The following is a 21141-nucleotide window of genomic DNA, read 5'->3' on the forward strand; positions in this document are numbered from 1 at the left end:
AGTTATGCAAATCCAGGGATATAGGAGCCTATACCAGACCTTCCTATTGTAATAATATTATGATCAAGTTATCCATGATTATGACTTGAGAATTCTAATTTACAATAGACATTGCTGCGGTTCTAAACTCTTTTGCAGCACAGAATGAATTTATTTTTTAGAAAAAGTTTATATAACCGGTTCGTCTACTTAAACCCCTACACTATAAAGTCGGGTATTGAACACCCTAAACTATTCAAACCGTCTAAATAACCCCTAGACGGTTTTGCAGGGTGGTTTTGCTTAGGTGGTATGCTAACATGGATAAACTTGCGTATATAGCATGCATAAATTTGTCTATAAAGCATAAGAAAACACTTTGAAACCAAGTATTTATGACTTCTACTTTTAATATCTTTACTCTTTTTTGTTTAATGTGGATGATTCACATGTCATTCGTTCAGTCACTGTTATGTCAGCACCCATATAAGGCGCCACATCATAAAAACCACCATTCAAAACTACTAGTAGAGGATTATGTAGACGGTTTTGAATAGTTCAGGATGTACAATATCCGGTTTTATAGTTTAGGTGATGGGTTGGATTTCAAAATTTGTCTTGCCAAAATTAGGGTAGGCCAAAATATTGGCAAATTTTTTTAGGCGGATTATTTTTTGAATTCCAACCAAATGAGTGCTAAAATTTGTGGTTGCCAAAACTTTAGCAAGGCAAATTTTAAGACCAAACCAATCAGACTTTGAGTAGTACAGGGCTTATACTTCAGGGGTTATGTCATTTTTTTTTATCTTTCTTAATCGGAAAATGGTCGAATGTATAATAATGCTACAAACTTCAAAGCCCGTGACAGCTACTAAGGTGCAAGGTGGGACTGGTGGACCGCTCGCTCGCCCAATGACCCCAATGACATGTGGGACCACGTGAGGAACCATCCCGCTGACACCCCGGCCCCACGTCGTCCGCGGCAACCTATCATATGGACGAACTACCGCAGCAGCGGCCTCTCCTCCCCGTCCCTATCCCTTCGGTCTCCGTCTCCGTCCCACCAGCATCTCCACCATCACCACCGTCGCCTCACCGTCGCCGCCGCCGCCGCCGATGGCCCGCCTCCTCGCGCAGACCCTAACCCTTGCCCGCCCCGCCCCCTCACCCTCCGCCGCCGCCGCGTCCGCCTCCCTCCGCGGCCTCGCCACCAAGGTCGAGGTCATCGAGATCGACCTCACCGAGGACGACGCCGCGGCCCCCGGGTCCCCCGCCGCGTCCCCGTCGGTCGAGGTGGTGGGGATCCGGCGCCTGGAGGAGGCCATCCACGGCGTCATGGTGCGGCGCGCCACCCCCGACTGGCTCCCCTTCGTGCCGGGCGGGTCCTTCTGGGTGCCCCCGCTGCGGCGCCCGCAGGGGGTCGCCGAGCTCGTGGGCCGGATCGCGGCCGCGGGGGGCGCGGAGGGGCTCGTCGGGGCCGCGGGCGGCGCGGTCGAGGTCGAGGTCGTCGAGTTCGACGCGCCCATGACGGAGGAGGAGGCGCTCTCCTTCTCCACCGCGCGAGGGTGGCCCTCGGCCTCCTACTTCGTCGAAGGTGAGGGTCGACCGTGATCTGGTGCTTACAATTTCACAGTTCTTTTTTTCTCTATACGGGCGTCATGTTTGAAGGAAATAACGGTGGATCTCGGGATCATTGGGTCGAAAGACGCACCTTCTCATCTCAGTATGCCATTTAGTCTGATGCAATGAATTGCAGAAAAGGCAATCGGAATATTGAAGATCTACCTCAATCTGTTGGTTGGATCAGGGAAATCACGTTCAGAATTTGCTTTTACTTGTGTTATCCACATGATTCTATTATTTTTTTCCTGCTGCTGTCCATTTCCCTTTTTATGAAAGTCTCCATTGTTTATTTCTTGTGCTAGACATGTAGTGTTAGTACATAATTCTTATTCATAACCCAGTTCGTTTTGGGGCTGCCCTGGAGGGAAAATTGCAAATTGTTAGGTGGTGAGACCATCCCTTCAAAAGAGGGTAAAACTCAGGGATCACGCTTTCATCACTAGGGTAAAAATTCGTGTCTGACTCTTGTCTCGTATATCTGAATATGTTGAAAATGCTTGGTGAAATATCTTTTGGCCTCGATCCATTTAAGCAATGGTGCTGCAAAAGCTAGTTTTCTTTCCATTTCTCCTGGTGATTATGGTGGTACTATTAAACAGCGCCTGGTCGGTGGCATTCAATGACAATCGCATGCATAACAAAGGTTTATTGGTGACTTCCACTCATGCCATGGCTATCTGCTGCAAAAGGCTTGTCCAGAACCTTTTAGGTCTAGGCCACCAAGTCTCCATGGCTCTTTGATTCGCAAGCCTTTTTCCAGTTGATTCTCCAATGACCTCCATTCTCCATTTCTTCCGACATTCAAATCTGCCATTTGACACCACTCTGTTTTCCTAATCGCCCATTTGATGGCTGACTCGGTGCAATTCGATAGATAGGAAGGTCTTTGAGACCAACTTAAGAACTTTGTTGCCACCTTTAGAGTTTAGTTTGGAATGGTGGAACCTAATAATTAATTTAGGACTACACTCTGTAAAATACTGATATGTTGCTATGGTTGTTGTTTGCACCTCTTTGAACTCATTAGTTTCATCATCAAGTAAATTGAGTATAAACCAGTTATGAGTTTAAGTAAAACATGGAATTTATAAAAGGAGATGTATGTGCACATATATATGGTAATCTATCGTAGTTGATTTATAGTTGTCTTAGAAGTTAGAATAAACTATTATCATGGCTCCTTTGTGTTTCATCACTCAAGGTAGACACCACTACAGTATTTTTTTTATTCCATGTATTAATGCATACTAGTTACGTTGAATTGGCAAATGTAGTAATGTTCACAGGGTGAACGATATCTTGTTTGGTTCTCATGTGTGCACATGCAAAATCCTTATCAATGGTTATTGATTTCCTTTCCTAATTTTGGACATCATACCATATTATTTGCTTATCTGCTTAGTTTTGCCTGTTCAAGGGAAATCTCCACATTCAAAGAAGGAATTGAGGAAAGGTGCAACTCAACCTGATGATGAATAAAGCTGATTGGTTTGTGCTACATTGCCAGGGGTAAGGTGATTTAACTTTCATTAGGAACTCGATAGTAACCAACACGCTGTCTTAAAACATTAACTACCTCTATTCAAATTTTTCTTGTAGTGTGTTGTTTAAACTTGCTTTAAGTAATAATTATTTCTAGCACTGAGTTCTATAGTTAATTCTGTTATAATCTCCACCTGATTACACCCATTTGTAGTTCTTGCCTACAATTGTGGTTTGATTTGGGGTCTTCATGTATGTGGTTAATACTTTAGGGAAGGTAGCCTTAACCCAAACTTCAAAATTGACCAACCTTGTTGTATTCTTCTTACATCTGTGACGCAAGATCTCTGTTAGGATATCATTAGGTAGTATTTGACATTCCTTTTAGTTCTGTCAAATTTTCAGGTCAGATGTGCCAAAAAGTAACTTCTCCCTAAGCACATTCTCTTTCCATATGTATGTGCTTCTTACTGTGTTGAGTTTTAAATGTTAAACCGATGTAGGGTTATTGACTTAGCATTTATTTAGAGTGCAGATTAGTACACATGGAAGTTGCAACAATCGAATTGGAATCATGTCTGGATGACAAAAAATGAAAGCTATCGTGTCACCGGGCTCAAATACCTTTTCTTGCAGACATAGACTGATTTTTTATAAGCAATAATGTTTGTGGCTCTATGAAATGTCTGTGTCTCAATTGCTGTAGCTCAACATAACAAAAAAAAAAGAGCTGATGGTCCACAAAATTTTGGCAACAGGATTGTTGTGGTTCTGAACTAGCTAACATTCAATTTGTGCCTACAGATTTAGTGAGATGTTGTTAATGTGTATTTTATTCATAAAGCACTCCTTAATTTGTGCAGTATCCTTCTCCATGTTACAGCCTTACTGATCATAGCTGCTATGCACTAACTGCTGCCATGTCTGGTGTTTATCATTGTTGCCTGCACCCCAGGTTTCCTATGATATTTTTTGACATCGTAATTAAACTGTTAGCCTACAGGAATAGGCCTCATGTGTAGTAACATAGTATGTCTTCCATGGATTTTACAGATTAGATATGGAAATATTCTCTTTTTATCTATACAATTATGCCACAGCACCTCATCATGCAACATGGCTGGAGCAAGAATGGCTGCTCCTACATGCTTGGATGTATGGGTACAAACATTTTGTCTTACTAGGAACATCGAAACCATGCAAACAGTGAGTTTCTGGGTACAAACATTTTGTCTTACTAGGAACATCGAAACCATGCAAACAGTGAGGTTCTGGTCATCAAGGCCATGGATTGCAGAGGTGTAGTTATACTTTGCTGGTGACCTGTTGTTGCATGTGAGGTATACCACCAGTAGGATCTTGTTATTGTTGGTGCCTGAGATGCACATTGTGATATTCTCTTACATTTCTTTAAGTTCCATCCCTAGAGCATTGAAAGCATGATTCTTTAAGAAATGCCACACAAATTAGCTGGTCACAAGAAAATGAAACTAGATCCTAACTGGTTGTCAACTGATTCAGTAGTTTATAGTTGTTACCCACCCATGTGTAGTTCCCATTTATTGCTATCTACACAATAAGAATGATATTTCACCCCATAACGCCCCATTGTGCAGGATCCTACAAAAAAGGCAGTGCAGAGTTTCATGACTGCCATGACCAATGTACATATGGATGGCAAGGACCCCATTGCTGATAAACTACTGCAACTGCTACCATTGATGTTGTCCCATCCATCCTGGAAGATAAACCATTGAAACCACAAATGAGTCGGTTGCAATGCTGTAAATCTGGTACGAAGCTCTAGTGTTTATTGTATCAACAAGCCCATGCACCAAGGTTCCGCTTGTTATAATAACTAATAAGCATGGAGAGGGCAGCTAAATGTCTGCTATGGTACTGGACTTGGTAGTAGTCCAGTAGGTGGACTCCAGCATAGGCTCTAGATCCGCTTTAGCCCATCTACGACGAACAATGTTTGTAAAATTGGTGTAAGCATCCTGCCCTCCATTGATCCTGAAGACCTGAACTGTTTACATGTAAAACATTTTTAATTATTGCAAACTGTGTTGTCGTGTGGACAGTATAGTATACAATTATCCCTGTTGCTTTTGTGCTCTACCCGGGTGATGTTTACATGTTTGATTGTTTGGAGAGCTCATTCTTCTTTTTTATTGATATTGAAATTCTTGCGCTGTTTTTGATGATAGGGAAACTCGTTGTACTGCTGTTCAAATCCTATTGATTTGTGCTGAGCGAGTTGTTGGTGTTGGTGGGTGTAAAAAGGAAAGGCCGTAGGATTTCAGGAACGTAGAATGACATTTGCACTATGGAAGAAGCGCGTATGATTACTATCTTGGAATTTACCATGTGTCAGCAAGTTCCTTCTGGACTCTGGAGGGAGCTTCTCCCTAAAAATGCACCACCCGTTGTCTGTTTTGTGGCCATCCATTGCTCATTCCCAACTTTTATTTGTGGAATCTTGCTCTCAGCGCACACTTACCCCACGAACTAGCAATAGCTGTCGCTAACTGAATGCTCAACTGAGCTCGGGATGGAGAGAGCTGTCTGTGCGTGATGGTCGTCTCCGGTGGTGGACAGCAACTGGAGTCCTGCAGGCAGATTACTGAGCCACAGGGTTCTGGCTTGGAGTTCACCAGTCCCACAAGTGCAGTACTTGTAACGAGGAAGACAATGGCGATCAGATGTCGAGCGCATCATGAAGGTCAGTAGGCGGCGGTGTTCAAATCCATGGAGAAGACGCTAGGGTGGACTGTTGCGCTCACATACAATCCAAGTCTTGTGACTTCGTGCCAGAACATTTCACATTGGGAGGAAGAAGCTCGTCCTGAATCACAGTTCAGACTTGAGAAGGTCAGTGCAAAGCGCTAACAACCTACTAAGCTAAACTCCCATCGCACGCACCCGGTCCAGATTCTAAGCTGAACTCTTAAGAGATTTTAGTCTAGGGTTGCTACTTGCTAGCTATCTTGATGGATGTCTGCATCCTGAATTGAATATGTTCACCAAGCTACCAGCTAGGAACAGAGAGTAGCTACCCCTACGTTACCATTATCAGAATCAAACCAGTTTAGTATACCATACACATGTCATATGCTGCTCCCCTGCTCGTCACACAACATCCATTTCCAGGAAAGTAAAAGAGATGACAAGGAAACAAAGGACGATGCTTGTGAAGCATAAAGAGCACTTAGTACCGTCCTGAGTGCACCAAGACCCACCAAATCACCATGTGCCTTGTACTTAAAGAAACAAAAGAGCTCATTAAGCTGTCCAGGAAAAAAACCGGGCCATCGTGGCGAGTGATCAGGATCACTATCATCTTCATTTGCTAGAGTCGGTTCACCAAGCCCGCAACTCCTCATGATTTCAGACCATCGCTTGTAATCTTTGATCTTCCAAATCGAGAAGCCAAAGCCAAAGTCCAAAGATCTTCTTGTTCTTTCTTAACACTCAAGATTGTCCTTTCTTCCTTCTTTTCCCCCCTCCTTTTCTTGGGAATACATGCATATCTTCTGCACTTTGCGAGAGTATGTATCCAGTTTGTTGGGGTTGGCATAAGTTGATGCCAAATTAGGTCGCTCCAACCAAAGGCATGAGGGAGGGTGGTGTAGGTGGCCCCACACCTAAAGCCATGTGATCCCAAGAACCCTGACCTAATGGCAGCTTGGAACTACCTCCTATTCCTTCTTTTATTTCGCTGGTGTGTACATTACATATAGCCAAGTGAGTGAGTCACAAAGGAAAAGTGTAGGTATGTCTGACTAAATGAGAACATGATCTTGGCATTTTTTTTAGCTTTGTTGTTAGAAAAGTGTATGGGTCTTAGTAGTTGTGTTGTCCAACTTGTGATTTGGACAAAGGTATATCGTCCCCACAATCTTCCAGTGATATTTACTGGTTGCCTACACCTTTTTTAAAAAAAATGATACTCCGTTCATTCATGCAATTTATTGTAATAGCTATATGCATCTGGCAGCCATTATACTTATTAGAATAAATGTGCTAGTGTACCTTGCAATGTTTTGCAAAACAGAAAACTAGGGAAATAGAAATTATATTTTATTATCTAGAGCTGTATTTGCCTTTGTAATTTGAAATGAAAAGGTTGGTAGAGTCTAGGCTCTGATGTGTATCTTTGACCACTGTTTTCAATTAAAATATATAAATAAAATCCAATAGATTTATGAGATTTTGAAAATATATTTCAAGAAAATTCATACATGCTTTAACGTTACTGATAGTCAAAGTTCTAAAAGTTTGGCCAAATCTTGTCCAAAACACTAGTATTTTTGTCTAGAGCAAGTAATTCTGTAGAGGTTATAAATGGATTTTTACTTCAAGTATGAATTTTTTGGTTCATTGGATGGCACATGATGACTACGAGATGATACAACCTTAAGCTTTCCTTTTCTACTTCAACTTTAGAGTAAGAACACTGACTCTGAGCAACTGATAATTTTTCCCCAGACAATATTATGCTTTCAAATCCAACATGAACTTATATATGCTCCTTTATTTTAGTACCATGCAGACGATAGGACATCACTAATAGTATTTTGTACCTCCTGGTTGTGGTTTTTTTCCTCCCTCGGGACATCTCACCTAATAAAGAGTGGCCTGACATTTACCTCCCCATCCCACTTTTTCCTTAAGACAAATACAACACTGTGCTTACAAATGGATGTCCTCGGTTTAGAATAAACAAATTGTCCTTTAGTACTGCAACAACATTAAGACATATTTGATTCATGCCCATACATTGTCACAAAGCTCTTTGCCAAACTATGCTTAAGGTAACCAAAAGTTACCGTACGCAAGGTTGATAAAAGTATGTGTTAGTGTATATGATAAGGGGTGCATATATAGAGGTAAAAAATTGTGGCATGACCCGGTAGTAAAACAGAACAAAACCAAACACTCCTTTTTGAAACCGTGGGCGCCTAACTTATGGCGTGGTAGATTATGGACATGAATCAAATATGCTTTAATAGCACATACAAGCTTGAGCACCCTAAGAAGTAAAAGAAAGTACTATATCTAATCTTTGTTACTAAAGAAGTGATCAAAAGTTTGTTTGGCCTCATATCCCTAAGGTTTGTTGCATCACATTCTAGAAGAGGCGGTACAACAATAAATTTTTGAAGGGAGATCACGGTTTAATAAATCGTTACATTCACCCAAAATGCAAATTTGGATTCAAGCAAAGTTGCAAAGCGGGAGCACTACGAAAGCAACGGCATGCAAGTGAGGAAATGTACATTTAGAGGAAATAAATAATCATATAATTTTTTATCAGTATCAAATATTTCTAGATTTTCAGAAAATTAAAATATTTCTCAACAAAATGCAACCCACAAAATTAGCATGAGCCCATATGATTTTCGATCAGCATCAAATATTTCTAGATATAATAGATCTACATATGATACCAATGCCTTATGCAAACATATGGGTTGCATTTTGTTGAGGATATGGATCTTGGATACCCTTAAGGAAGGTAGAAGATAGAGTACTACAAGGACTAGGGACTAGCCATGCAACCCTACCCCAAAGTATATAAGGAGGGTAGGGTACTCCTAGGAGCACCAAGTTATTTATCAAAATACAAATCACCGAGAACAAGATGTAGGTAGGGTATTACGCTATTTTGGCGACCTGGACATGTATAATTCAAGCGTCTTCTACTACAACTGAGTTCCAAATTTGGTGCGTCCCTTCGAACAATAATCTAGCATCTAAGATATATCCCTTGGTGGACTACCGGGATAAACACCAACATTATTTTCTTAATATGTTTTGTACTAAAAGGCTTTAAACCAATCACCAAAAGTAATAGAGTATGTGACATGTATTTAGACACATCTTGGCAAGAGGAAGGGGTGCAAATATAATTAATGTAGCCACGAATGTTTTTACTTGTGAGCAATATACACGGAACCAGCCATTGATGCACCATCACATTATGCATATAGACAAACTTATTGTAGGAAGAAAGGTGGTATGTATAGGTAGTGGCATATTCAAACTCATCACGCATGAAACATCATCTCCAGCATTGCTAGTGTAAAACTACTAATGCATTAAATACTTATTAGGGCAGTATGTTTTGATTGCTAAAAACTGCAACAAGGTTACACAAATGTTTCCCTTTTGATATATTAATATGATAGGTACAATATACGTCGACATTGTTGATAAACAAAAACTTAAAATAGTCCTTTGAGAGCCTTCTGTTTCCACTCTTTGTTTTCTACCATTTCTAGTGAAGAATACACTATTTTGTTGATTCTTCAAACTCCAAGTCTTGAGGTGGTATTATCATATTTGACAATTGTTGAAGGTAGGAAAATAATTCTTAAGACAAACTAATTCGTGTTTTGTGACAAATGCCTCATATGAATTTTAATTCAACGTGATGGAAAAAAACACCCAAAGTTGCAAGTGGGAGCAATGTGAAAACATAAACATGTAAATGAGCATATGTGCATTTGGGAAAAGAAAACCCGCACATGCCACTAGTTAAACTCTAGATCAAGACCCCCTATATGCCACTGTAAGGACCCAAGTGTCATAGACACATCTATGGCATAAGAGGAACTATGAATTTTCTCGATGGCACATCGAGCATATGTTGTATAGATATATCCTACTAATTTTTGCCAACCTCATAGATTATTATCTTTTGTATCAGCAATCCTTGTACCAAAAAGGGATGCCCGTTACAATAAGGTGTGACATTCATGCAATACCTGATAGTCCTACACATGACTACTAACAAAAGTATATTTGATTGTGGTAAAAAATGCAACCTAACATTTGAACTAAATGTATTGTAGAAATTGTAGTTTGCATATAAAAGTTGTAGCAAAGTATAAAAAGTTTAGGAAAATCGATACCTTTCCACAAATCAAGATAAATTTGGGTTTAATTTAATTGAAAATCACCCAAATTTGCAAGTGCACATGGAATTGTGAATTTAGATGGAAGAATCATATGGTTGTGGATCAATATCAGGTCCTTCCGAGTTATGAAACCCTAGCAATATCTTACTATATTTTAAGGCAACTCCTACTAATTTGTGGTCTAAACCGAAGAAATCTATAGAACAGATCTATATATGACACCAATATCTATCGGTAGTATGGGTAATACTTTGCTGTCTATCTTTGTGTTCTTGGATATACACCAAGCAACCAAATATCAGTAGAGAAGTATCTGGCAATGCATGTGTATAGGGGAAAATATAACATAGACATGTGTATAGGGGAAAATATAACATAGGCAAACTCTCTGCTAGAGAAGTGGTAGCATATGTGCCATATGATGCACTTTTAGCTAGTATAGCTAGCAACATGTGAGGCTAAAACCATTTGTCACCGATGATTGCATCAATTAAAAATAAGGAAAAATATTTCATGCGGTCCATATGGGGAATAGAATATAAACTGATACTTAAAATAAAGTACCTCAAAATACTTAAAGTAAAATGTACAAGGTATTGTTGATTGTATGGCGGTAGCTAAATCTTCATGTAAAAAAGAAGAAGCAAAACTAAGAAAATAATTACGACAGTGTAGGTGATAATTTGCACTGTGTGTTTATATTCATGAGCATTGTACCAATCACCATCAATAACATAAATAATATATATTAGCTAGCGATAAATGTATCGGAGCATTCCACCTAGCGACAAATATCTGAGTGTTTCACTTAGCGACAAATATTTGAGTGTTTCACACAACGACAGATGTAACATATGCAATAAGTTATCAGGGGACTATCCTAGCATACGAGTCACACATACAGCACTGTCAACTAATACAACTACTAAGTAGCAACATATGACAAATTAGGGCATTCATTACTTATCAACATGTCGGTTTCTTATAAACATGGCCACCATTACATAAAATTGTTATTCGTGTGCATTATGTGAACTCCATAGTATTCCACATCTATTACTAACAGAAAAGATATTTTTTTGGGATCATTTTAGGAGGAAATACAACCTAATATCCAAACTAAAATGCATAGCCTATACTGCATGTAGCTTTGTAGCAAAAATTATAAATCTTACACTGAAAATATTTATTTGAGCTCTATTTTTGGGAAAAAGAACAAAACCTAATACTTAAAACTAAATTCATGTTTTTATAGAAGCGACTAAATCTCCATATTCAGTGAATGAGTAATTACCGCATCCTGGATATCCCACCAATCACTAAAACTAACTTAGAGTAGCTAGCGATGCCATTTCAGGCAATGGCAAATATTTGAATGCTTCCATGGCGACAAATAATATAACATAGGCAATACGTCACATATATATGAACTATGAAGCACTATCAGCTGGTACAATTAGCAAATTTGACAAGCTAAAACGCCAGTTACTTATCAACATATCAAATGCCAATAAGTGGGGCGTCCGTTACATTAAACGTTACTCGCACACATTACGCAAACACCACAATATTACCTACCTCTACTATGTATAAAAATATATTCCCTTAAGATCAAACACAACCTGATATCCGAACCAAAATGCGTAACCGATGCTGCATACATTTTTATACAAGCAACTATCTCCACACCAGAGGAATTAAACAAAATTGGGAAGGAGATAGATAGTTCCTTTCCTTTCATCAATCCGCTCCCCTCATCTTTTTGGTAGAAAAACCATGGAAACAGATATCACCTTCTCTAAATCTCCGGGGTTATAAATAGTAATTCTCAAGATTAGCGGGCAGTGAGCCGTTGCAGCGCTGTAACAGCCATGGAATCAGCATTACCTGACAGACAAGCACGAGGGGGTGGAGAGAGAAAATGACGGCAGCACGAGCAGTAGTATGACCATGTTGGACCGCTAGTGATAGAGAGAGAAAGAGGTCTGCTGCAGCTCCCCCCTCCCTCTCTCTCCTACTGTATCCCAATTTATCATTGTTAATGGTGAGAAGCTAAACGAGGATAGTATTTTGATAATTCTTGCCGGTCTCCACCTCCCTCTTTATTCTCTCTCTACCCTCTCTCTCCTCTACTCTGGCTGTTTGTTGCGCCTGCCTGCCTGCGTGTGGGGGGGAGCCGAGCGCCCTCTCTCTCTATCCCCCTCCCTCTCGCTTCCCCTACCCCCATTCTGCCATTCCACAGCCCAAACCCACCGTCTCGCAGTGGGGGGAGGAGGAAGGGGATAGCACCGTCGGCTGCCGCTTTCCGCAGGTGAGCGCCGGAGCCTGCACCGTTCTTTCTTCTTGGTGCTGCCGATGTGATGGACTGCCATTGCTGGGGTTGCTGGGATCTGGGCCGGGCAGCGTGTCCCGCCGGTGCGGTTTGGTTGGCTAGTGCCGTTCGCCGGTCTTAGCGTGTGCGCCGGGATCCGGAGGCCGGTTCTAGACATTTCGCGGTGTTCTTGGTGCGAAGGAGGGAGTGGGGAGCAGGCGTGGGGGGCCGAGTTTGGATGCGTTTCGCCCGTTTCGCTGCGTTTCTTGGGATCTAGGCGTTCTTGGTTCTTGCCCTCCGTGGTGGGCAGCGGTGTGGCGTGAGGGTTTTGCAATGTCGGTGGGATTTGGGAGGAAGGTGAGATCTCCAACGGATTTGTCCCTCGCAGGCGTTAGATCTGTGCAGAGCGTGCGACTTCAATTGCTGCAAATTTTCGATGGGTGTTTCAGGTTCTTCCGGCGGTTCACCTTCTGCTGTGGTGGAGTAAGTTGTCCCTTCCGATTGCAGTGGAGAGTTAGGGGCTTCTTTTTTTTTTTCGAACTCGGTGTTCTTCATATATGAGTTATGTGCCTGGATCTGGTGCTGGTTTCTGGATCTGGAATGGTGGCATTGCTGCGTGTATGGTGTGATTCCGCTCATGGCAGAACTGAAGCTTATTTATCTCAGTTCAGTGAGTGTGCAGGATGTGTGCTACTTTTGCTTTGCGCATAGATTTTTAGCTCCAGGTTGAGGCTGAAAGCCTGGAGAAATCGGGCTTTTGGCGACTGGTAGAATTTTCTTCGAGGAGGTGGTGGTGGGGCCCTGGGAGTGGGTTGTAGGTTGTGCATGTGCTGCTGAGTTTGCTTCATGTTGAAATTATGTTGGCATGTACCTGTCAAGTTCTTTGCCCAAGCTTTAAGCTATGCTCGTGATCTAATGGTGTCGGTGGCCTGGTTGTTGTTTAATCCACTGCCTGGGCTGGTTGAAATCATTTGGTAGGCACAGTGTGCTCTTAGCGTGGCATGCACTTTGAGTAACTGTCGCTTTCAATTTTATTTTTTTTCGCGGGACATTTAGCTGCTTGACTGCGATTAAGGCTGCGCCGTTTCCATTAATTTTGCATGGTTTGGGGTGTTTGTCTGTACTCGTTCTCTTCTTTTGGAGGGAAGTGGATCTTACTTTATCACAATGATGCGTGTTACCCCGTACTTGTTGGTGAAACCTGAAACAGTGCTGTCAAAGCTATAGATTTATCTCAATAAGTGTTTGTTGTGTCTACTTGAGTCTATATTTCTGTTTGTGCTATATTATCGTACCATGGAATTGGGGGTCAAGTGTGTAGTTTTCAAGCTAGATTGAAGAGTCTATTCCGTTGTCCGCGCAACTATAGTTTTCCATTATTGCAAAATGCAATTCGCAAAATTATGTCATTGCTGGCACTTGAAAATGTATTAATCAATTGTCCAATTTTTTAGGCCTGCTAAACTCCAATGGGTTAATCAGAGTATAACCCAGTCAAAGCCTTTTAGTGCTCCTAAGTCCTAACCGACAATTGTGCTAGGCTAACACACAACCTTTTCTATTGTTAGCCCAGTTAACACCACCAAATATAGCTGAACAGTATTTAGGAAAAACATCAAAGATCATTTAAGCTAATCCAGCTTGGAGCCAGATGCAGAGGGTATCAGCAACGGACTTTTTGATTTGCTAGCACACAGAGAAAAGTTCTACTGTGCTAGTGCTCTATTTTTGCCCTTCGTTGTAAACATGGTAATATTTAGCTTAGCTACTTTATATAGTATTTATCACCTACTTAGCTGCAACATGTTTTGGTAGTATTTGCGCTGGCCAGCTTTACGTTACTTAGTAACTGCTGACTCCCAGTTAAGGCTAATTTATATTCTATGAAGTGTGACATACTATGCCATCAGTCGATTTGCACCTTGTACTTCTTGGTAGGACACCAAGAGAAGCATCTTCTAAGACCGCTTTAATCTTTGGTAACCCTTCTATGCAGGGTGATATTTGTGCCTTCAATTTTTTTTTTGTGCCTTTTGTTGAAACTGTTCGATCTGGAAGCGTTTTGCTGAAACTCTTGTGCAAATCCCTTTTTTCATGATCAGTGATTTCATCTAGTTACTTTCATTTCCTGTTTTCAGGTGCTGATGCAAGGCTTTCAAAAGTTCAACAATCTCACTTGACACAACACAATCACTCTGAAGGTATAGTTGGATCGGTCATTTCAGAACATGGGTTCGCGGTTTCCATCTCACCAGCTAAGCAGTGGCCTCTATGTCTCGGGCCGACCTGAGCAACCCAAGGAGAAGGGCCCAGTCATGTGCTCCTCAGCTATGCCATACACTGGTGGGGACATAAAGAAATCTGGAGAGCTTGGAAAGATGTTTGATCTCCATAGAAAATCTGGTCCTTTGGGTAATCAACCTTCAAGGAATACTTCATTTGGTGGTGCTGCCTCCAACTCTGGACCAGTTTCTAATGCCGTTGGTCGCTCCAACTACTCTGGTTCCATTTCATCAGCAGTTCCTGGCACTGGAGGATCTTCAAGGACAAAATCTAATTCTGGACCTCTCAATAAGCATGGAGAACCGACAAAAAGGTCGTCTGGCCCCCAATCAGGTGGAGTAACCCCCATGGCCCGCCAGAACTCTGGCCCTCTGCCTCCTATTCTTCCTACAACTGGGCTAATTACATCAGGTCCAATCACCTCGGGTCAGATGAATTCATCCGGTGCTCAAAGGAAAGTATCAGGCCCTCTTGATCCTAGTGTATCAATGAAGATGCGTACTGCCTCTTTTGCACACAACCCAGCTGTCACAAATCTCAATGCAGAAGATGGTTACTCGATTAAGGGCAGCATTCCAACAGCAATAATGTGGTTGGTTGCGTTGCTTTTTGTGGTTGGGTTTGTGGCAGGTGGCTTCATTCTTGCTGCTATTCATAATCCAATCTTGCTCATAGTTGTCGTGGTGATATTTGCTTTTGTTGCTGCACTTATCACCTGGAACATCTGCTGGGGAACAAAAGGTGTGACTGGGTTTGTCAGTCGCTATCCTGATGCAGATCTTAGAACTGCAAAAGATGGAGAATATGTGAAGGTTACTGGGGTATGTAAAGTACTGATCACTTTTAATGATATTCAGTTATTCTGTTCATTCATCAGCGTCTACTGTTTTCTTTGCAGTTTAGATGTTATCATATATATGTTTCCTTATGCTACAATTTAATTCCGAAGTAAACTGTTTCTAGTTGGCTTTGCAGTTTGCGCACAATAGATTGTTTATATTTTGACTAGTCCTGTAGTCTTGTTGCGATTGGATCTCTGGCTAGTTCTGTCAAGCAATGCTTCTAAACTGCACTGACAACAGTAGTATTACTGCATTGATGTACGTGCGTAGAGAGAGTGCGCCTTATATTATGGGGCTTGAGTAAAAAGTGGTTATGCCTTATATACTAGGACGGAGGGAGTATATTGTAGTGTAATGCTACAACCTGTTTCAGTGTAAAGGTATTTTTTATGTAGCTACAACACTTTAGATTGTTTTCTTTTTTATTTAAGAAATAATTTAAATGCATAGAAAACAGAAATGCTACTTCACTCCCTCCCACAGGTTTTGATGACTATCAGTGGCAAATAACTTTACTAATACCAACGTGATATGATGTTTTCCTGTACAAGAACAAGTAAATCATGTTGCAGCGTGTTATGTAATAAGTTTTTCCTATGCATTGATTTTCTAGTTGTTATTGTTAGAAACACTGAATGGCTTTTATGAAATAGCACTTTTCCCCAATCCTTAGTAACATCCAGTGCTCACTCACCGTATTGAACTTTGCAGGTTGTTACTTGTGGAAATTTGCCCCTTGAGTCCTCATTCCAACGGGTTCCGAGATGTGTTTACACTTCCACTTGCTTGTATGAGTATAGGGGTTGGGATTCAAAAGCTGCTAACACTACACATCGCCGATTTACTTGGGGACTCAGGTCAATGGAGGTGAGTTTACTTGTAACTTGAAATATTGAACAATGCTGACACTCATCACCCTAATACTCCCTCACCTTTTTTTCCCCTATGCAACAATGGCAGCGACATGCAGTGGATTTCTACATCTCTGATTTTCAATCGGGGCTGCGTGCACTGGTCAGAACAGGATCTGGTGCGCGAGTAACCCCATATGTTGATGAGTCTGTTGTTATTGACATAAACCCAGACAACAAGGACATGTCGCCTGAGTTCCTAAGGTGGCTGCGGGGAAGGAACCTCTCGAGCGATGATCGGATCATGCGCCTGAAAGAAGGGTACTTTTTTTTTGCGTCATTTGCATCCTCAGATCTTGTCAAGCAATGGCTATCCATTTCATTTTGACATGGCTGTTTGTGCTGCAGGTACATCAAGGAGGGTAGCACTGTTAGCGTGATGGGTGTTGTCCAAAGGAACGAGAACGTGCTGATGATTGTTGCTCCCGCTGAACCAATCTCCACTGGCTGCCAGTGGGCCAAGTGCATGCTCCCAACCAGCCTCGACGGCCTGGTCCTGAGGTGCGAAGATACATCCGACATGGATGTGATACCAGTCTAGGTAGGGAGCTTGGCTTTGCTGATTCTCTGGTTCGGAGAAAGAGAAAAAAAACGATGCCTTGACTTTTGATTTGGTTTTCAGTGGGATGTTAGGATTGAAAGAATGTGCAAATGCAGGGTGTGATTATATGGGCTAAGTAAGTACAACAATATCAGTGGATGGTCAGTTACCTGGGGCTTGGTTGTATAGTATATTATATGTAATTTTCTCCTCTTTTTTGGTTGAGCCATGGGTGATACTTGTAACATGGATGGCTTGATGTCAGTACTACCTACCTACCTACCTACCATGGAGCCCTGTTTGGAGATTCAGTGGTTTCTAGTTTATATTATGTTTTTTTTCTTTTTTGTTGTAGGGTTCCAGCAACACCATGAAGCCTGCAATTTCCAGTTTGTACCTATGATCTCCACAAAACAAAGTTCTCTTCACGTGGTAGGTATATTTGCAATATTAAGAAGTCATATATGTAATTGATTCCTGTCCGTGTTGATGTGTTTGGGAAACTCGACCAATTGACATGGGGGTATGAGACCGTCTTCGTTGTAAGCTCTTAATAGGAATAGGATCTAAAAGAGCAGCTGGCTTCATTATTTGATTCTCTGAATCTCGAAGGGGATATCTGCACGTTTCAGTGCCATAACGACCGGCTGGTGTACCACTCACTGTCAATGTTAGGTTAGAGGTTAGCAGCACAAGCTGCATTTGATTACCGTTGGACAGGAATAAGGAAACAACCGGGGGTTGCCGAGCCCATAGGTGCCCTGGTCCCCTTTCTGTCACATCCTGTGCAGCTGTAGCATCACTCACTGTCACCATCTACCAACCACAACCACAGCTTACAAGGCAAGTCTCAACAAATCTCGGAACAAAAACGATGTGCAAACGGTGTATTTTACTTTACTCACCGAAAGCGACACAGTTTGATATGGTTGCTTTTTAGGGGGAATATAGTACAAAGGGCTCACTCGCTCTTATAAAGGCCGATTATACATTTAAGATGGATGAAGTATCATAATCAATTATTATCGACCGGCACGTCACCTAGCAAGCATAAATACAAATTCCCATGCGAAGTTAGAAAATTTAACCCAGGTGAAGAAACTTAACCAACTCAGTGGAACGTGTATCATGTTGTTCCAATGTGGAAGATAAGCTAGGGGGAAAAAGTATCTTCAACGGTAAACCAAATTGGCAGGGTTGCATAATTGAACTTTGGACCGTCATCTTAATCCAACACTCTATATCAGCCTCAAGTACAAAAAACAAAAGAAAAATCCTTCTAACATTTCTTTTGAATCCGCCATGTGTCAATGCCACCTCCTCTGTGTCTCTAGCTAGACACCTGTCACGTTGTCCCCCTCATCTTGGGACTTCAAGCCCTCTTTTGCAAGCGCTCCTAGTGGTTTCACCTCTTTACTATAGGTGTGTTTTTGGTTGGAGCAGATGTGACCTGTGAGCTGTGGGAAACTGTATGCTGTGGATGAAATACCTGTAATACCTCTGAAGATTTGTGGGACTGTTTATATACCAAAATACTCGTACAAACCTAATATATTCATTATTTCGCATGTAAATGTATCTTTTGGAAAGAAAACATTAAATTTTTTAAGTTTTTCATCCATATGGTCCAAAAAATAGAACTGTAGCAATTACGCAAGGTAAATAGCTCATAAAATTATAATATATGTTAACATAACTATCCTCCTCTCGCACTAACCAAATCATCATCGATCTTGTTAGAAATGGTATTCATGGTATCCTCATTCTCTACATCTTCACTCCCATCTTCTTGTGTTTGTGCCATGCCACTTATAGATGGTACCAAGTACTGCTCATCAGCATCACATTTCTCAAACTTCTTATCACGCAAATTGCTATCACGGATAAAATTATGCAAAGCAAAGCAAAACAAGAAACTTAGCATGCTTCTGAGTACGAGGTGAGAAACTTGGCATGCTCTTCAAAATACGCCACTTCTGCTTCAAGACTCCAAAAGACCTTTCAATCATATTTCAAAGGGATGAATGCAAGAAATTGAACATCTCATGCTTTCCTTGAGGAGGGCCTGTATGATGCCGAAATTTGGGTATGTGATTTGTGCTTCCTTTGTTAGGTGCAAAATACCCTATTCGGTTTGGATAACCCGAATCCACGAGATAATATTTTCCTATAAAAGTAAGCAAGTGAGGCAAAATAAATAATACAAGTACAACTAACGTAAAATGAAGGAAATGATGTACCATGTATACCTTTAGGAGGCACGGGAAATGAAGGAAAATTTGTCCATGCATGATTGAGGATATGTGTGTCATGTGCAGCATCTAGACAACCAGCAACAATAAAAGTAAACCTCACGTCAAAGTCACAAATTGCTAGCACATTCTGAGATGTATATCCGTGACGATATGTGTGGTTAACCACTTCGTCCACCGGTACTACCACTTTCATATGTGAACCATCTATTGCTCCAATTTCACCTTTGAAGTATGGCCAAAAACGATTCTCTCTCACTCTTGCATGGTCTGTAGAAAAAATAGGATCTCTCGGAATAATATTATATTTACCTAACTTGCGCATACACTTCAACACTTCATGAAACTTCATGTGAACTGTCCAAAGCGACCGAGTGAAATGATTTTCAGCTTATGAAAATGATTGTGGTCCTCCAAAAATCCACAAGAACAAATGCCTAAAAAAAGGTCACTCCAATCTGCCTTGTCACCCATTCTTGAGCCAAACAAAAATTTTCCAATCAATTTGCATGCAGCATCATTAAGTTGGAATTGATACAGATAAAATATACTTGCTCAAATGCTTGTTCAAATATGATATTATACCTAAACTCTTAATTTCACGGCCACACTACCGATAAGATTGGCCATAAGAATACTAGGAAACTTTTAATCATGGATTTGTGTGAAATACTCACGTGGGGCGGCGCGGGGGCAGGCGGGCTGGGGCGGCACCGGGGCAAGGCGGGGGGGGGGGGGGGGGGGCATGGGGACGAGAGGCGGGGGTGGGATAAGGCGGGGATGAGGCGGGGGCGGGAGACGGGTTGGGAAGATTAGAACGAACCATTTTTTTCATAACCAATGGTAGATGGGTAATTTTTTACCTCAAAAGCCACTGAAAGCAGGGGGAGAGGTGATTTTGTATTTGTACTACGGTGAAAGGTGCTTTTGGGTAAAAGCACCTAGGGCGTTTAAACTCTTTGGTTGGCTTTTGGTTTTTGCAAAAGCAAAAGCAGATTGAAAAGTCCAACCAAACACACACTATAACACTGTAGTTCCGAGCCGAAGCCGATGAATCAAACATAATAGCTTCACCAGCTCCACATTGATTCAAAGAAGAAAGAGAAAAAGAATATCAAGCTACAATAGTGTGAATAGTGCTGGTGCAGGCGGAGCCGGAGCTTCTCGAAGCCGCATCAAGCATGCCCTTAATTTGCTGTTGGATTGGACGTTTACTGCACATGACGGCCTCTCCGCCCCGCCCCACAACCACCAACCCATCCATCATCCATTTCTCAGCCACCACCTTAACTCGCACTTGCTGTTACTACTAGACCCTTCCCTCTAAGTCTAAGTTTAGGAGTTTTCTACCTCTAAATCCTTGTTGGAGAATGTTTTGAAACACAGTATGACCGTACATGCTCATATAAACATATGCATACCCACCCTTATAAATACACACATAATTTTATTCCCATGAATCGGCAGATCTTAAGATAACATCACAACAGCTGAAAGAATTTGCACCATTAATTCCTAGAATAAATCTAAAATACTTTGAGCTCGTATGATGTACCCGAGTGGGCAAGTTTCAGTGCAAGGAATCTAACCATCCGAGCTATGCTCAGGTAGCAAATATTCGAGCAATCCAAATACCTATTATTTATAAATAGTATTTTATGGATTTTTTTACTTTAAGTAGCTCAAATTACATGAATATGTAGTTGAAACTTAAGCTAAGAAATTTTTAGTTTAATTAACTCAGATTACATGAATTATTAATTGAAATATTTAGTTGTCTTACTGGCTAATTTTTTAACCTTTGTACATGTCGGTGTTTAACCTTCAAGCCCACCGAGTGGTACACCCGAGGTGGTAGATTGTAGGTGGGGTGTCGCCGAGATCAGGAACTCGAAGGTGCAAGGAACATGAAATTTTAGACAGGTTCGGGCTGCCGAGAGCGTAATACCCTATGTCCTGTGTGGTGGTCTGTATTGCCTTAGATGATGTAA

At 41.3% G+C, this 21141-nt stretch overlaps 2 protein-coding genes across 25 annotated transcripts; both read left to right on the plus strand.

Moving 5' to 3' along the window:
* The first annotated feature begins 980 nt into the window (after positions 1 to 980).
* LOC112897247 lies at positions 981 to 5245 on the plus strand. Of its 23 annotated transcripts, XR_003229611.1 has the most exons (7): positions 981 to 1573; positions 1648 to 1702; positions 3005 to 3111; positions 3490 to 3540; positions 3613 to 4039; positions 4138 to 4424; positions 4701 to 5245. XR_003229611.1 is itself a non-coding variant. In XM_025965507.1 (4 exons), the coding sequence occupies exons 1-3, from the start codon at positions 1096 to 1098 to the stop codon at positions 3069 to 3071; spliced, it is 600 nt and encodes a 199-aa protein (XP_025821292.1). In that variant the 5' UTR covers positions 981 to 1095; the 3' UTR covers positions 3072 to 3116; positions 4701 to 5245. The 23 variants fall into 23 exon arrangements, 6 of the variants coding, with proteins under 6 accessions (XP_025821292.1, XP_025821295.1, XP_025821291.1 ...); XR_003229608.1 differs by having other exon boundaries at positions 3473 to 3540; positions 3613 to 4424; XR_003229607.1 differs by having other exon boundaries at positions 3613 to 4424.
* Positions 5246 to 12126: 6881 nt separating this feature from the next.
* LOC112897343 (uncharacterized membrane protein At1g16860-like) lies at positions 12127 to 17447 on the plus strand. 2 transcript variants are annotated; one of them, XM_025965620.1, is made up of 6 exons: positions 12127 to 12321; positions 14460 to 15425; positions 16158 to 16313; positions 16407 to 16618; positions 16706 to 16898; positions 16980 to 17447. In XM_025965620.1, the coding sequence occupies exons 2-5, from the start codon at positions 14550 to 14552 to the stop codon at positions 16896 to 16898; spliced, it is 1437 nt and encodes a 478-aa protein (XP_025821405.1). In that variant the 5' UTR covers positions 12127 to 12321; positions 14460 to 14549; the 3' UTR covers positions 16980 to 17447. The 2 variants fall into 2 exon arrangements, with proteins under 2 accessions (XP_025821405.1, XP_025821404.1); XM_025965619.1 differs by having other exon boundaries at positions 12128 to 12321; positions 16706 to 17447.
* Positions 17448 to 21141: the final 3694 nt, after the last annotated feature.

The sequence above is a fragment of the Panicum hallii genome, chromosome 6, assembly GCF_002211085.1.
Source record: "Panicum hallii strain FIL2 chromosome 6, PHallii_v3.1, whole genome shotgun sequence".
NCBI classification, from domain to species: Eukaryota; Viridiplantae; Streptophyta; class Magnoliopsida; order Poales; family Poaceae; genus Panicum; species Panicum hallii.